This window comes from Aspergillus brasiliensis (genome assembly GCF_001889945.1).
Source record: "Aspergillus brasiliensis CBS 101740 unplaced genomic scaffold ASPBRscaffold_1, whole genome shotgun sequence".
NCBI lineage: Eukaryota > Fungi > Ascomycota > Eurotiomycetes > Eurotiales > Aspergillaceae > Aspergillus > Aspergillus brasiliensis.
In genome coordinates this window covers 3,164,073-3,180,218 of record NW_027137442.1, presented here as the reverse complement: position 1 = coordinate 3,180,218, position 16,146 = coordinate 3,164,073, and the positions used below count along the sequence as shown (strand labels likewise).

Genomic DNA, 16,146 nt, shown 5'->3' with positions numbered 1-16,146 from the left:
GAAAATACACCGCCATTAAATAAACCAATATATGCCCATTACTAAATTTTTGAGTCCTGAGACTTGACCTACTACCGCCTGTTAACAAGCAACTTAACTTCATGTGAGCAACAGGCTACCTAGCCAGCATATTCAGCATGTTCTCGTGTGCTAGTCTCTTCATAATCAAGCTTCTTCCCAACCTCAAGCCCACCTGTTACCGCCGACGGTCCATCAAAGATCCGAGCAATTTCCTCCAGCGAGTGACCCTTTGTTTCAGGGAACACGAAGAAAGTGACAGCCAGAACGAGGAGGTCAAAGCAGCAAAAGAAGATATAATAATGCCAGCCGATGTTCTCCAACGCAATGGGGTTGACGAACGCCAGGATCACCAGGGAGGAGTACACGGACAACAGCGTTGTGGTCACACCCTTGCTTCGGATGGAGTACGGGAAGATCTCCGTCGGATAGCCCAAGAGAAGAGGAGTGTATGCGATGTCGTAGTGGAAATAGAAGATGAACACAAAGGCAATCACAGTATGACCGAGCGGAGCGGCATGGCTAGTAGTGTCGAAGACCGCAGAGCAGGCGGTCCATATCACGAAGGAGACGAGCATGCCCGCAGCAGACCACAGGAACAAGGTTCGTCGACCGAGTCGGTCGACTAGCAAGGCGGCACTGCCGGCCGCGAGGAAATTGAATACTTGTAGCAGGCCGTTGATCAGGGTTTGGGTATCGGAATCGGTGATCCCGACGGTGTCGAGGACAAGGGTGAGATAGTAAGATACGACAGCGACGCCCTATATGCAAAGGAGAAGTCGTGGTTAGTGTGGGTCTGCTTCAGAAAGAAGGAAGGTTTACTTACATTCCACTGAGCGAAAGCTCCGACGCAGATCGCAATGAAGGTTCTCTTTCTATTTCCAGGCGTCTTGACTAGAGTCGACCATGGTACATGAGATGCTCGAGCCTCCATCGAGAGAGTGTGAATGATTTCTGACATTTCAAATTGAACCAAAGGATGGTTAACGTCTCCGTCCGTGTGGAAACGAGCAAGCAATTGCTCTGCTTCTTCACGTCGATCGTTTGCGATGAGCCATCTGCAGGAAGTTTTAATAACATGACTACCGAGTGTAGTAGGGCCTCCGTGACGGCCACGAGGATCATACCTTGGCGATTCCGGAACACACCACCAGAATAGTAGTTGGATAATGGGAAACCCTGCCTGGATAATAGAGGGGATCCTCCATGTCCAGTCGTCTGTCATATTCTTTTGCGTCCCATAACAAGTCCATGAGGCCAGGATGGCACCCAAGTAATACATCGTCCAAAAGGCACTGTTGATGGAGGCATCCATATTAGCCCCCACAATGCATCGACACATCGATGCACCTATTTTAGAATGACATACCTGGTATACTTTCCACGATGAGTAGGATATGCCAACTCCGTGATAAGCATAGGTGCCGGTTGAACTACCAGCATCGATCCCACACCCACCAGGACTCGTGAGAAGACAAACATGCCATATTTAACCGAGGCCGCCTGGATTGCAGAAGCGGCCACGATGGTAACTGCACCCATCAATAGGGTCAAGCGTCGGCCAAGTCGATCCGAAAGCCATCCCACCACCGGCAAGGACACCACGCTTCCAATCGATTGGGCGGCATTCACGACCCCGAGAATCGAGCCAGTTGGGTTTCCGAAATAGTCCTTCCATTCAGAGATCGACTGTAATCCGTTCATCAGCGAGCCTACGGAAGCCCCTGAATTAGTTGCCTGTTCATCGTCACAAAAACAATCTGGCCCGGCACTTACCATCGTATCCCGCAACAGCCGATGATAATAATGGCACCAGCAGGATCAGATTGAGCTTCAGAAGATGAGGGACTCTGAACCAGGGCTTGTCATGCTGGGGGAGAACGGCAGCGAGTGCCTCTCCAACAATCTCTTGGTCCTTCATGATGGCCTAACAGTTGTAATGTGAAGCCAGACAAGCGTCGGACTCATAACTAGCCCGATTCACGGGTATATAAATAAACAAATGGAGACTAGTTATGTCATTGACCAAGACGTTATGTAGGGATGGCTCCATCTCCATCCAAGGGCGCTGATACGGCAGGCTCAGGGTTAGTCATATCCCGTGACCGGGGGTGTTGATTACCCCAGAAAGTTTAACTGGTGACAGCATGCGGGGGTAAACCGGCTAACGCATTACTAGTAGAGTTAGATGAGCCTTTTTGGTGCCGAGAAAAGGCGTATGGCTGAATCGGGCTTATTCGACAGGACGGACAAGCGGGGCCGTTTCCAGCGGACTGCCATGTCCGATCTCGCGTGATATGCGAGATGCCGTCCCGACTAACTACTGTGCAGAGTTTCATCGCGTGGGGCATGAATACGGAGTGACGGACAGGGACATGCGAAGGGGCAGATATGGATTCACAGTCCGCGATGGACCTCACAGTCCTGGTTGCCGTTGCCGTGGACCTTGGGGAAAGATTGGGGGTATAAATTATCCTACTAAGACCAGATGGATATCAAGAGATATCACTCTCCTGCAAGCCAATACTTTTTTGTCATCTTTTACACGCGTTGTATCAAATCCCTGGTTAATTTCGACGTTGAATACCTCACAATGGGTTCTGTACACAAGAGTATCCGCTGGCCTAATCCCACACTGCCGGACAGCGTCTTCAAGATGTTCGACATGCACGGCAAGGTCGTGATCATTACTGGTGGCTCGGGTGGCATCGGCTACGAAGTCGGTCGGGCACTAGCTGAAGCTGGTGCTGATATTGCCCTCTGGTACAACAAGTCCAGCCAGGCCGATAAACGGGCGGCCACTATTGCCAAGGACTTTGGCGTGAAGTGCAAGGCGTACAAGTGCTCGGTCCAGAACTTTGATGAGGTATGCAGCTACACTAGTACCATTGTTATCAGATCGCCCTTTGTATCTAATATCATACAGGTTGAGGCTACCACCCAGGCCGTTGTTGCTGACTTCGGGCGTCTGGACGTGATGATCGCCAACGCTGGAATCCCCTCCAAGGCAGGCGGTCTTGATGACCGCCTGGAGGACTGGCACCGTGTGGTAGACATTGACTTCTCGGGGGCCTACTACTGTGCGCGCGTTGCTGGAGAGATCTTCCGCCAGCAGGGATCGGGCAACATGATCTTCACTGCCTCCATGTCGGGCCATGCCGCTAATATTCCTCAGCAGCAGGTATGTCTCTCGCTACCTCTTAAGTCAGTAATTATAGCTGACTAGCTACTTTCTAGGCCTGTTACAACGCATGCAAGGCTGGTGTTATTCACCTGGCCAAGTCTTTGGCCGTCGAGTGGGCTGGTTTCGCTCGGGTCAACTCGGTCAGCCCGGGATACATCGACACCCCCATCAGTGGGGACTGCCCCTTCGAGATGAAGGAGGAATGGTACAGTCTCACTCCATTGAAGCGGGATGCTGATCCTAGGGAGCTTAAGGGTGTTTATCTGTATCTGGCCAGCGATGCAAGCACCTATACCACGGGTTCAGATATCGTTGTCGATGGTGGCTACACTTGTCGGTAGTGCCATGTTTCCTTATAAGATTCCACTTTTAGAGTATATAGATCTGGTCATGTTATTTAGTATGTTGTTGTTACGACGATAGCTATGGAATATCATTTCTTTCCCACAATACATTTGACTCAGTTCTTGAAGTAATATAAATTGGGACATATGTCCACTTCCTACATGATACGTACTTAGTTTTATGTCTTCATGCACTAGAATTCCAGAACACTACACCTTAAAGCATATACTACTCTTACTAAATCAATACCGGCGACAATTCTACTCAATGTAAGCACAAGTACTATCGATAGAATTCTACTATTCCTCCAACGGCAGACATACCATCAAGTCAACAAGTGGAGCAACACCCATCAACCTCAACTGACATTGACCAGGGTACCCCCACAAAACAAAACATTCCGTGCGTGCCGGAGAATAGTCTACCATGGACCGTCTAATTTCGGGAAGTGTTTCGTGTCCGTCAGTCCACCGTCCGAGGAGGTCATAGCTGAGACGGACGCCCCATTCCGTTCGGACGGGGCTGGGGGTCCTTTGGACGGAGGCTGAAGTCCGGACCGGCATGGGTGATGGGCTTGGCGGGCTGCCATGCCCAACCGGCATTACGTCGAGTTGGAGCTCTTCTCGCGGGGTAAGCATGGACGATGTATATTTTTGCGGGGCATATATCAGGAGATAGGGATATTTTCTGGATCTCTTAAGAAGCTCTATTTGGGAGTTTATAAAGTGCTAGCGTCAGTCCAAATTTCTACGATTCCATCTACATAGATTCATTATGGCGGTAAGTTATACTCTACATTATTTTTGTTATAATCATAAGGGAACGGTTCGCTAACTTAGCATTCCTGAAATAATAGCACGACTCAAACCCCTCCTTCGTCCTCAAGGCTGTTAAGGATGTCGCCTTCGAAGATAGACCAGTTCCCGCGCTCCAGGACCCATGGGATGTGCGTGTTCAAATCGCGCAAACAGGTATCTGCGGATCCGATGTGCACTATTGGCAAAGAGGCAGAATCGGGGGTAGGTTATGATATACCCTACAACCCATTGGTATGAAAGCAAAAAGTCGACTGATTTTGATTAAATATTCCAGACTTCGTTCTCACCAGCCCCATCGTTCTCGGCCATGAAAGCTCCGGCACTGTGATGGAAGTTGGATCGGCCGTCAAGAACCTGAAGGTTGGCGACCGTGTAGCCATCGAGCCTGGCATTCCCTGCAGACAGTACGTGTTCATTTGCTCGCTTTGATGGCGGATGAGTGGTCTTTAATTAATGAATTATTTTATATTCTAGCTGCGAATACTGTCACAGTGGCTCATACAACCTGTGTCCGAACGACCGTTTCGCAGCAACACCTCCGCACGATGGAACCTTGTCGAAATACTACATCACTCAATCGGACTTCTGCTACCGGATTCCCGATCACATGAACATGGAGGAAGGCGCCATGGTAGAGCCAGTGGCCGTCGCATGCCAGATCACCAAGGTCGGAAATGTCAGGGCGAACCAGAAGATTGTAGTTTTCGGTTGTGGCCCCATTGGTCTCCTCTGCCAGGCTGTGAGCAAAGCATATGGGGCCAAGAAGGTCATCGGCGTCGACATTAGCCAGTCTCGTGCAGAGTTTGCGAAGACCTTTGGCGCAGACGATGTCTTTGTTCCCCCTCCTCCGCCTCCGACCGATGTAACTCCTGAGGAGTGGAGTGAGAAACTGGCCAAGATGATCAAAGAGCAGTTTGACTTGGGGGAGGGTCCAGATGTGGTGCTCGAGGCGACTGGTGCACAGCCGTGTATTCAGACGGGGATTCACCTGACCAAGAAGGGTGGGACTTATGTTCAGGCTGGAATGGGGCGTGAGGTGAGTGATCACTTTACCACATAGTGGTCAAGGGGCTGCAAAAGCTAACGCAATGGGCTTGGTAGAATGTCATGTTCCCCATTACCACCGCCTGTATTCGCGACTTGACTATCCGCGGGTCTATCCGTTACAGTACTGGGTGCTATTCGACGGCCGTGGATCTGATTGCGAGTGGAAAGGTGGATGTCAAGCGTCTTATAACTAACCGGTATACCTTCGAGGAGGCAGAGCAAGCCTTTGAGCTGGTGAGGCAAGGGAAGGAGAGTGTCATCAAAGTCATTATTGAGGGATACCAGGGGTAGAACACTTGTCAAATTTAATGAATGTAAGAATGAGAATGAAAATTAATCTGTTACTTATTGGAGAAACCCGAATAAATACGTGCCGAATCTTGTAGAGTATAAACATATTTTTAGGTCTATTAACGATACTTGTCACTATTGAGCGGTTCGGGATCAACTGGGAGGAATGATCTTGGGCATCATATCCGGTCCGTATTCAGGATGATGAGCTGGTATTGGTATACAGGGCTAGCAACTCCACATGCGATCTCGACGCGGAGGCAACCCCGGGACCATGGCAGTGTCGGACGACTGTGATCCGTGGAGATGTCTTATACAAGGTCCGACTGCACCCAAAAGCGGAGCAGGATCCGCGAGTCTATACTTTGCATGATCCTCTTGGTGAATAGGTGCGATTAGTATCTATCCTACTCAGATTCACCAATTTCTTTCAACGGTAAGATGCCTTGTTCTTGAATGTACGAAGGACATAGACTGATATACAACTAGGTCGCACTACTTTTGTATATTGCCATTTCACTTGGGCCAACCTCTGTTCAACATGGACGCCACATACGCACAAGTCGCGGAATCAATCTACAGTCAGGCCATCATACACGACAAACCCAGATTTCTCGTTGCAATTGCAGGGGCCCCAGGGTCCGGCAAAACCACATTGGCAAAGGCACTCACTGAGCGTCTAAATGCAATGCCGGCAAACATCCGTCGTCATCACACCGTGTGTATCCCAATGGACGGCTTCCATCTGACACGCGCCGAGCTGGACCAGCTTCCGAACCGAGAAGAGGCCTATATCCGACGAGGAGCCCCGTGGACCTTCGACGTGGCTGGGTTTATCAACTTCGTGAAGAAGTTGCGCAAGTGGGCAGAGACGAGCCCTTCTCACAATCAGACTACTACCACACCCTCCTCATCTTCAGACATTTTATATGCACCCTCATTTGACCATGAGAAGAAAGATCCCGTCCCCGACGGGATTTCCATCCCCCCCGACACATCCATCGTGATCCTGGAGGGGAACTACTTACTGTTAGATGAGCCGCAGTGGCGGGACGTGGCATCGATGGTCGACTATCGGGTGTTCGTGGAGGCAGATCTCCAGGTCGCGCGAGAGAGGGTGGCAAAGCGACATGTTCAGGCGGGGATTGAGCCTACTCTGGAGGATGGCTTTAAAAGGGTGGATCAGAATGACTTTCTCAATGGGCAGACTGTTGCGGAGAAGCGTCTCGCTGCGGATTTGGTTATTAATGGTACGCCTGAATCATGTTATTTCGCGATATGAAGGGGTGATGTTGTATGTATAGATGGTTGCGGATGTCGTGACCGGCATTGATATTAAGGTAGAAACATGGGGACAATTACAGACAGAAATATATTACGAGCCAACATGATACAAGATATAATTACTATTATACTACTAGGGATATATTGTGCGCATGTTCTGGTTACCTGTGCTATAGTTATATGGCTATACTGTCATCAGAAACAGCAGTCAAGTCGGGACTGTAGAAGGGAGTCTGGCTTAACCAGTAAGCTTCTAAGTCGAACAAGAACAGTAATGCAGAGACCTCGGTCATAAGACAACTCTTCATACACATAATCATGTACAATGACGCAACAACAATCAACCCTCCTAGTAATACTCTGTAGTAATCAAGGGATGACGGACCCGTCCCTCCGAACTCCCACATTCCCACGGAGTGGATTCTCCGTTGCGGAGGAGTGAGACCGGCCGGGCCCTAAGGTAGGCCGATATGGGTTATCCCCACACTGTCGCAGGACTGTACGGTTAGGAGGTATATATTAGATTAAATATAAGTGTTCCAACTACGAAAAGTACAGATTTGTACCTCGGTATAGTTGATCTGCTGTTATAGACACTTTGAAGATTGCCAATATGGTTCTCGCACAGCCCGAAAACAACCATGTTATGCAGATGTTTAGCCTGAAGGGGAAAGTGGCTATTGTGACCGGTAAGTCTGCTCTATTTCTTACGATGGTAATAACTGATAGAATGCTTTGAATTATAGGTGGTACAAGAGGTATTGGATTGGAGATTACCAATGGGTTAGCGGAGGCTGGTGCCGATGTAAAGCAATCTTAACAGAATTCCTCGATCGAGGTGTTGATTATAGTGACATAGGTTGCAATTATCTACAACTCCTCCAGCACAGCCACCAGCACAGCGGCCTCGATCGCCAAGACCCACAATGTCCGAGTCGCTGCGTACCAGGCCAACGTGGGCGATCAAAAGGAGATTGAAGCGGCCGTGCAGCAAATTGTGTCTGACTTTGGCAAGCTCGATGTCATGGTCGCCAACTCGGGCATCGCCACCGCCGTCGCCGCGGAGGACTACACCACGGAGCAGTGGCAACAAATTATGAATGTGAACTTGGACGGCGCTTTTTACACCGCACAGGCTGCTGCTCGAGTGTTCAAGGCACAAGGATTCGGTAATATCGTTTTCACTGCATCGGTTAGCGCGGCGTTGGTCAATGTGCCCCAGAAGCAAGCTGCGGTAAGTTGTATATCACCTTGCCAATGTGCTAAAATCTCCAGGAGTGTAATTTCTGACAGGTATCGTCATACATAGTATAATGCCTCCAAGGCTGGAGTGGTTCAGCTGGCCAAATGTCTCTCGGTTGAGTGGGTGGACTTCTGCCGCGTGAATTGCATCTCCCCTGGTTTTGTTGCGACTGAAATCTTGGATCATCACCCGCCAGGGTTACGGGAGAAATGGCTCAGCATGATCCCAGCTCGTAGAATGGCTGGAACATATGAATTGAAGGGGGTAAGATGTTTCCACTTCACACTCCAAAGTATATGTTGTTGTTCTCATCACTGACTGAGACTCTTGGTAGGCATATGTATTCTGTGCGTCGGACGCTTCCAGCTATATGACAGGAGCGAACCTGGTGATCGATGGTGGATATACCCTTCCCTAGATATTTTCGTTAATGAAATTCATGTATATAATTGATAGAAAGAAAAAAGTGGAATGCATTACCAGCTGCATATTAGACCAGTTGAGGTAACCACTCATCGTGACTATCATGTCAGTCATTGAAGGCCAGTCACCTGGTGCATGAAATCGCTGATCACAGATTGTTGCCTAGGACGGGGGCACTGGGTGTTAGTGTGTGGTGACAATGTAGGAGTAAGCAACGTACAAAGCAGAATCTACGCCATCAAGCTGAGCCATCTCTAACGTGGGCCACATCAGAGGATATAGGTTAGCGATCTGTGTTTCCGGTGATTCCTGGATGGGGCCCTCCCAGCCACTGCTGCGAGGATAGAGATAACAGCCACACAGAGAGTGAATAACTCTCAGAAATCGTTCCGCGTTCGTATTAAGTGGTGTCATTGATTCGAGAGTGTTGACTGCCTGGAGAATCTGTTCGCGCCACCCATGGGCGGCCGAATCGGACGGATTGTTCCGCAAGCAGATCACAGGGATCAGGATCGCTTGGAACAAGAAGTATACCCCATACCAGCATGCCATCGTGGTTTTCTGATGCTGTGCCCAGAACGAGGAGATCAGCTCAACAGACTCGCGCGCGGCATCGAAACATCGTTGAATGGCAAGTTCGACATGGGTATCATCCTTCTCGCGGAGGCCGTCCGCGCCTTGGTCGGAGTTGAGCATCCACTTGCCCACCAGAAATGGTCGGTACATCAGGATGCGGAGATTCCGATATCTCCATCTCAGGATCGAATGACAGAGAGCAAATTTGGGCGCCTGGGTGGCCTCTTCGTTAAAAAAGGACGGAAGGGACGCCAACCAGTCGCCAATCAGACGATCATCGAGCTCGATCAGCTCAGCCGCAGATGGGAATGAGGTCGACGTGATTTTGGTATATATGAGGTTTGTCTTCAGATGGAACATTGCTTGTGCCCGCAGATGTGTGTACACAGTAGTTTCCGCTACTGGGGATGGGGCGGCCTGTGTACTGGCGGTAATACCCTACTAAGGTATTAGCATTGGACGGGTTAGGTTGTAAGCTAATGAACACTCACACTTTCATGGATGTTTAATGGCAGGCGAGTCTCGATTCCCTGTTCGGGAAACTCCAAGGGCCGCGAGAAGGTGATAATGGCGCCCACATCAAAGATGTAGAGACAGTACCAAACCCTCCGTCTCATCTCCATTGCCAGTAGAGACGCTTTTGACGTGGGAAACTCTTTGTGCAAGCCGATCCCCATTGCCGTTCTCCGAGCGAGCCCAAGATAGTTATATCCGGAGTTGGGCTTATTCCTCTTTTGCAGGTAGTTTGAGCTCAGGGTCAATGCTTGCACCAACAGTAGGCTGCCAGTTTCCAGGACATCGATCGTCAAACGGGCCTTGGCCGCCTTGAACAAGGCCAAATCCACATCTGTCGGCGTTACTGCTGCTGTAAACGCTCCCAAGGCGGCTACCACATACAACAGCACTTGCCAGGTCGTGCTGGTTGGCCGTGGAATGACCTCCATGAACTGCGCACGGAAGGTTGCTTCATGAATAATGGGGTACGAGCAATGATACAGGGAAAAGTAAGCATCGACAAACGGTTCCAGTTGAGATAGCGAGCTCAAGGCGAAAGGAACGCTTGGTGACTGGTGGGAAGATGCTGTTTCAAATGGACGACCAGGTTCCGGCATGTCAAGACTGTCTCCTCCGGATTGAGAGTTCGTCATTCGCAGTAATGCAGCACCAGATGCGATACCTTATTGGGGAGTCAGTCAGTCATCTCGTAAACAAATACATTAGTAAACTGTGGAGTCAGAAGAACATACCTAAATAGCCACTGTCATTAGAACGGCTAGGAAGGATTGCCATGCCATCCACAAACCCATCACCACCCTGGTCCTCCGTGCGTTCATCCCATTCGAAGTTGACATTGCCGGCGGACGGGGGCGTCTCCATAGACATGACGGCGTCCTGGCTTCGGCGATTAGCCCGATGGGAGTTCCCTGTCTGGCTCCTGGCAGAGTAATCGTACAGCTGGCCACTCGTGGACGAAGAAGCGCTGAAGACACCCAGCGAGGGTTGGTTGGGGACCTCCGGAGCAGGAACAGTCTCGGATCCGATATTGCTGTGGGGGACATAGGCTCTCTCCGGCTGCTCTGATGATGATCCCTCGCGGTTAGGGATTTCGGACATCAGACCGCGGTCACGGGCTCTATCCTGTTCAGGATAAGTGAATCGGCCGCCATTCGCAGTGTCATGGCTGGACCCAGGTAGAAGCTCAGAGAGGAGAGCCTTGGTCCGGGTCAATTCCTCTTCAACCTCAGTCAAATATTGTCTGGTTAATGGGGTTTTCGACAACGTTTCGTAAAGGCATCGCCGATTAAACTTGCCACATAACGAGCAACTTGGCACGAGACGATCGCACTAGCAGAGTTTAGACCATTGCTATGCATGAGTCCGGTCTCCAAGCCGCGATCCCTGGGTCGCGGCAATTGCCAGGACAGGAGGACGGGGTTCAACTATCGTGGACGTACTTTAGACTTACGTCGTCGGCATTCCCGACACGCATGTTTGGCGGGGCTGTGATTGGAGAGATTCAGCATCCCTCTTACGCTAGTCCCTTGTTCCATTGTTGTGTAAAATCCCCCTCCATTAACGGGTAGGCCGAGATGACCCCATAAAGTCGGTTAGAAGCCCGGGAAACGTGAGCCTGTCGGCGGAGTTCGGTATCCGTCTCCGAAGACCGGAAAACCCCCGGATGGCCAAGTGCCGACTAGTTAGTAGTCTTCACTGGTGTACTCCGCTGCTTCATATGAGAGGCCACATGGCTGCTTGGAAGGAAGCCAGACTGTAAAAAAACGTTGTTCCTAAGGACTTGAATCATCGACTCTGATTCTAAATTCTGTTACGTACGATGATCTAGAGATCCAAGTGGGATGATCTCGGACGTCATGGGCGATCGAACAACCCTGAAGATTATTCGCCGATGAACCGTGCCACGGTGATCTTTCTATCTTGCGCGTTCGGGCATTACAGAAACTGAGATACCATCAAAGTGAACAAGGAACCCCTTCGATATGATGGTTACACAGTAGGGTAATCAGATGCATCTTAAGCTTATAGATCCTTGCAGGAACAAGTTCTGGCAAGCTATCTACTTATAGCTAAAACCTAGATAAACAGGATGCTTTAGCTGACAGCCCTCTTCTGATCTGTGTAGGTGGCAGTGAGCTCCTCTGTGATTCTGCTGCGCATGTTTCACGCGCTGTTTCTTCGACATCTAATCTCCTCATGTAGTAGCAAGGAAGCAACCCTTGTTAGCAGGCCTCTGTAACGTGAGCTACTAACTAGGATGCTGTGAAATGCTCGTATCTGCATCTACTCAGGAAGCATCTATACAATGTTGCGCATCTCCGCCCGACTGGGCAACCTCTGACGGAGATCTACATCATCATTCAACACGCCCTTCAACGTTCTAGCAAACAGGTAGGCATTCCTACTGCAAGTATAGTCATATATTGTCGTCAACACATGTCAAAGCACTCCTGGATCCTTACCACTCTGTAATACTCTGTGCTCTCCGCGAGTATTTAATCGAGCAGTTGCTCCGTCAGCTCTGCTCTGAAGATCCTCCCATCCTTCTGATCCGAGATCGAACTTGACATATAATCCATCATATAGTTAATCTACCATACCTTTTATACAGATATGCTTTGGGAAAAGCCAGGTGGCGGTGAGCCAGCCCAGATTACCTGGGATCTCAAGGAGCCCTTAACGGTCAAATGGTCCCACGTCTCGTGAGTTCTTCCCTTCGGACTCAATCCCTTACAGTTAATTAGTTACTGACTGCAAGCAGTGGAGAAGAGCAAAAGACATTTTGCATCTACCTCACCAACCGGGTTGACAATCCTTCAGTTACCGAGCTGGTCCTGCGCTATGCGGTCATGGGCCGAGATGAGGTTACCATTCCTCCACCCGGACCGATGGATATCCCTCTTAAGTATATTATACTTTCCTACTCAGACGAGAAGGCTTAGTACTAATGTATTCTTCCTAGTTGCCACTATCGTCTCTGGGCTAGTGCTTGTGGACACCCTGAGACTATCTATGCTGAAACGGAGCTGTTTTGCATTGACGTTCGGGACAAGTCTGATCTCTAGTTAATGACTGCAGTGTGCAGGAAGTCTCTCACTTGAATTATTCTGAGCAGTTAATACGTCAATCATAGCTGAGTATCTAGTAGTGTTGACACAAAGCTACAAAGTATGCATTGATGTTTCGCGAAAATACCCCCGTAGATGGAGGATCACTCTGTACAATAAGTTCAAGCCTACAAAGGCAAACTCGCCGGTATCTCCAAGAGCTGAACAACGACAAGAAAATACGATCAAACAGCACTTTACCAGACGAGATGGCTTACACAGAACAACTGGGTCCTCGAGTATACCCACTCCCAACCCGGCGTGTTCGTCAACTACCTGAGCCATCCCTATCAATTAGCGGGCCGCAGTAGAGTAGTAAACCCCGATATGGTAGTTCTACATCAAACAACTGACTACAAAGTGGAGTAGTTGCATTCGTAAACCTCAAGTGCTTTCAACTTCCTATGTTATCGCTGCTGTATACTAATTATTCGTATCGCTTCAGCGCATCTCCATCACCTTAAACCAGTGAGCTGAACGCAGATGATGAACTTTCAAATTGAAAGAGATTTACAACAAAACAAAATAAAGATAAATAAATCAAATAAAGTAGATGATACAAAACCAAAAATGAACGACGTTGAAAGAAGTAAATGTAAATCGTCAGCGGCAGGGACTGCACGCGGTATCAGATCTCGAGTCTGATGCCTTAACCACTCGGCCACACTGACTGATATGATAGACTTTTCTCTAAGTTTGTCTCTCTATAGCTGGAGCTCTAACCAATATAAAAAGCCGGCAGTCATGGAGGATAAGTAGGGACACTAACTAGATCAATCGTTCTCCGTATATATTCACATGTTCCCTCCCCTCCAACTTGAACATTACATGGAGATCTATTATCCTTTAAATACTCTAAAAGTAACCTCACCCAACCCAATGAGTGCATACGAATTAAACAGCATTCCACATATCCCACCCCGAAACAAGGGTACTAACCACCATCCCAATCCCAACCTCCAACTGTCCCATTTCAATCCATCCGAGAAAAGTACCCGGAATGAGCAGATCGCATGCATCCACACAAAGCATCTTCTTCAACAGCGAGAAGCGGTTGATAGAAGGAGCCGGCTTCTTCTTCTCACTCTTCTCATCCTTCTTCGTCTTAGATGCAGACGAAGTCGCCGAAGAAGAGAAAGTAATATCGAAAGCAGCTCCCAAGATCGAGAACCCCAGCGCATAGAACCAGAACTTGTTCGCTTCTGTTAATATGGCTGTATTGTATGGGGTTGGGTAGATGGATGTTGCGTGTAACTTGCATATCACTTTAGTCTCATGCTTGGCTTGGATAGTAGGTGAAGGGAAAACATACGAGAGTCAGATCCTCCAAGAGAAAGTAACACCCAAAGCAAGACCATTTACTGATTTCAATCACCGTCTTAACAATGCTTCTATTAGCTGAAGAGGAACTGCCCAGTAAGGCAAATGCCTGATTAAAGCAGTCGATGAAGTTGAAAAACCGGAGGAAGCGTCTCGCTATTCATTGTTCAATACTCATTGATCCCAATAATATATGTGCTAATCAGGGTAATTGGAGAGTAACTAACTCAACGCAAACTGTGTCTTGGCAATGTTAAATCGCGAAATGGACTCATTCTGCAGGGTGGGTATTTGCAAGGCTAGCACGCAGAGAGATTGAACGAGGCGAAGGGTCTTCTCAAGGCCTGGGGTGGTTCGTGTGAAGCGGTATAAATGGTCTAACATTTTTCTTTTCTTTCTATTGCTCTGTTCTGGAAGGGGATATGTGAAATTATGTCTGGGGATATGCAGTCTAGAATGTAGATGTGTTGTTTGGCGGTGGGTAAAGACGCGCTTTAAGTAGGGATTAGCCTACCTGCCAAGGGGCTGACTGACTGGCGGGGACGCGATATCGGCTCCATATCCGCTTATCGATCATATTCACCCCATCACATCCAGAACGAGGGTGATGTATGCGACACGTCTCTTGAGTTGCAGCACAATTGTTCAACGCTAATCTACACGTCTACAGCAATCACCGACCTCCCTTTCCTCCCGCAATATCCTGGCCCAACCGGTACCCTCCGACCTTCTCCCACTCAACCTTCTGCCGCGTGATCGGCAACTGTCTCCGCAGCCCCTTGAATGCTCCCTCTGCCGTGCTCACAAACGCCCGGTTCAGCTCCTCCTGGTAATCCCGCTCCGCAGCCGCGATCCGCGAAATGATGGCACTACCATCCACGGATTGCACCGACAGATTCACAGGCTTGGTAGTGTTGAGCGCCACGTTGCCGTCTTCATAGTAGTGCACATCGACCTTGATCTGGCCGGAGATGGTGGTCGACGAGGAGTTCACAGGGAGGGTGTAGATGGCACGGAAGCGACCGTTCCTACCACCAATTAGTCATTCATCATCTAGAATCCAGCGTGAAAATATACCAGAAGTTATTAGGCGAGTAGCGATTCGCAACAAGAACAATGGCCACGGCGGTGTCGTCCTCGATCGGGTACACGCCGTAGCTGCAGGAGCGGTAGTGTTCGGTGGCGTGTGCGGAGAGGGACTTAAGAAGGGATTTGCTGCAATCTTATCAGCCTTATGTCCCAGTGTTAAATCAGGTGTGAGGAAGGAGCGTACATCAAATCCGCATTCTGTGACTCCAGAACGTACGACTGGGCTGCCGATGCTTCCTAATCCCGGTCAACCCCTTATCTTCCCAATACCGTGTGTCCACCCACCTGCGTGACATGGTCCACTTCGAACGACGTCTGGCTTTCCACATCGAAGTACCGGTTTCCCTCCAATTTGTTGTATTCGCTAATCAGCACCTAGAGGCTGTCAGGACGGTCGGTCGACTCAATCATCAGGAAGATAGCTGCCTACCTCCTGGCTGGCGCCGGGAAGCTTCACGGTTGCCAGTTGTGTCTCATTGTAGCGCTCAAAGGCCGGTGCGAGGGAGGGGATGATGTCGGGACCGTCGGAGGTGAGAGCCTTGACGTCTGCAGAGCTGTTTAGTATCGGTTGGTGCAGGGTACGATGCGGATGGCAACAATTGGAACGGATAAGAAGAATCAGATTGCATACCTGCGACGACATCTGCGAGCTAAGAAATGCTGTTAGCTAGGTTCGGGCCATGCAGGTATAGGAGCACGGAGGGGGTAGCTGCCTACCTCACCGGGCGGGGCACCCTCGATGAAGGAGGATGCGAGTTCGATAGTGGATGCCATGGAGGATTATGGAACGTACTCAGCTGCCAGAGTTGAGTATGTTAACAGGTAATAGTAATCTAGTCAGGATCAAGCACAAAGGATAGAGGGGCAGTGGATGCTGATGAGCAG

At 49.5% G+C, this 16,146-nt stretch overlaps 9 protein-coding genes across 9 annotated transcripts; 5 read left to right on the top strand and 4 right to left on the bottom strand.

Moving 5' to 3' along the window:
* Positions 1–119: 119 nt before the first annotated feature.
* ASPBRDRAFT_114178 (uncharacterized protein) lies at positions 120–1,939 on the bottom strand (the record flags this gene model as incomplete). The annotated part of the gene is made up of 5 exons (XM_067616798.1): positions 120–779; positions 845–1,076; positions 1,146–1,313; positions 1,388–1,730; positions 1,795–1,939. 5 exons carry the CDS (start codon positions 1,937–1,939, stop codon positions 120–122), a joined length of 1,548 nt encoding a protein of 515 aa, XP_067485165.1.
* A 672-nt stretch (positions 1,940–2,611) lies between these two features.
* ASPBRDRAFT_114834 (uncharacterized protein) lies at positions 2,612–3,543 on the top strand (the record flags this gene model as incomplete). Its single annotated transcript, XM_067616850.1, has 3 exons — positions 2,612–2,884; positions 2,945–3,199; positions 3,256–3,543. The coding sequence occupies 3 exons, from the start codon at positions 2,612–2,614 to the stop codon at positions 3,541–3,543; spliced, it is 816 nt and encodes a 271-aa protein (XP_067485164.1).
* A 653-nt stretch (positions 3,544–4,196) lies between these two features.
* On the top strand, positions 4,197–5,772 carry ASPBRDRAFT_37150 (NAD(P)-dependent alcohol dehydrogenase). The gene is made up of 5 exons (XM_067623666.1): positions 4,197–4,327; positions 4,404–4,566; positions 4,640–4,769; positions 4,840–5,401; positions 5,467–5,772. Exons 1-5 carry the CDS (start codon positions 4,322–4,324, stop codon positions 5,701–5,703), a joined length of 1,098 nt encoding a protein of 365 aa, XP_067485163.1. The 5' UTR covers positions 4,197–4,321; the 3' UTR covers positions 5,704–5,772.
* Positions 5,773–6,089: 317 nt separating this feature from the next.
* ASPBRDRAFT_71201 (uncharacterized protein) lies at positions 6,090–7,009 on the top strand. The gene is made up of 2 exons (XM_067629116.1): positions 6,090–6,139; positions 6,193–7,009. Exon 2 carries the CDS (start codon positions 6,245–6,247, stop codon positions 6,983–6,985), a length of 741 nt encoding a protein of 246 aa, XP_067485162.1. The 5' UTR covers positions 6,090–6,139; positions 6,193–6,244; the 3' UTR covers positions 6,986–7,009.
* Positions 7,010–7,600: 591 nt separating this feature from the next.
* ASPBRDRAFT_50735 (SDR family oxidoreductase) lies at positions 7,601–8,648 on the top strand (the record flags this gene model as incomplete). The annotated part of the gene is made up of 5 exons (XM_067626600.1): positions 7,601–7,676; positions 7,734–7,792; positions 7,847–8,221; positions 8,297–8,494; positions 8,565–8,648. 5 exons carry the CDS (start codon positions 7,601–7,603, stop codon positions 8,646–8,648), a joined length of 792 nt encoding a protein of 263 aa, XP_067485161.1.
* Positions 8,649–8,801: 153 nt separating this feature from the next.
* On the bottom strand, positions 8,802–11,219 carry ASPBRDRAFT_191178 (uncharacterized protein; the record flags this gene model as incomplete). The annotated part of the gene is made up of 5 exons (XM_067620333.1): positions 8,802–8,829; positions 8,874–9,667; positions 9,721–10,406; positions 10,477–11,074; positions 11,196–11,219. 5 exons carry the CDS (start codon positions 11,217–11,219, stop codon positions 8,802–8,804), a joined length of 2,130 nt encoding a protein of 709 aa, XP_067485160.1.
* Positions 11,220–12,358: 1,139 nt separating this feature from the next.
* Positions 12,359–12,810, top strand: ASPBRDRAFT_191177 (uncharacterized protein; the record flags this gene model as incomplete). The annotated part of the gene is made up of 3 exons (XM_067620332.1): positions 12,359–12,447; positions 12,507–12,650; positions 12,708–12,810. 3 exons carry the CDS (start codon positions 12,359–12,361, stop codon positions 12,808–12,810), a joined length of 336 nt encoding a protein of 111 aa, XP_067485159.1.
* Positions 12,811–13,746: 936 nt separating this feature from the next.
* ASPBRDRAFT_50732 (PEX11 domain protein) lies at positions 13,747–14,556 on the bottom strand (the record flags this gene model as incomplete). The annotated part of the gene is made up of 3 exons (XM_067626598.1): positions 13,747–14,106; positions 14,165–14,328; positions 14,400–14,556. The coding sequence occupies 3 exons, from the start codon at positions 14,554–14,556 to the stop codon at positions 13,747–13,749; spliced, it is 681 nt and encodes a 226-aa protein (XP_067485158.1).
* A 289-nt stretch (positions 14,557–14,845) lies between these two features.
* ASPBRDRAFT_112030 (F-actin-capping protein subunit alpha) lies at positions 14,846–16,035 on the bottom strand (the record flags this gene model as incomplete). The annotated part of the gene is made up of 7 exons (XM_067616618.1): positions 14,846–15,200; positions 15,250–15,387; positions 15,446–15,498; positions 15,547–15,636; positions 15,692–15,807; positions 15,893–15,911; positions 15,979–16,035. 7 exons carry the CDS (start codon positions 16,033–16,035, stop codon positions 14,846–14,848), a joined length of 828 nt encoding a protein of 275 aa, XP_067485157.1.
* Between the last annotated feature and the right edge of the window lie 111 nt (positions 16,036–16,146).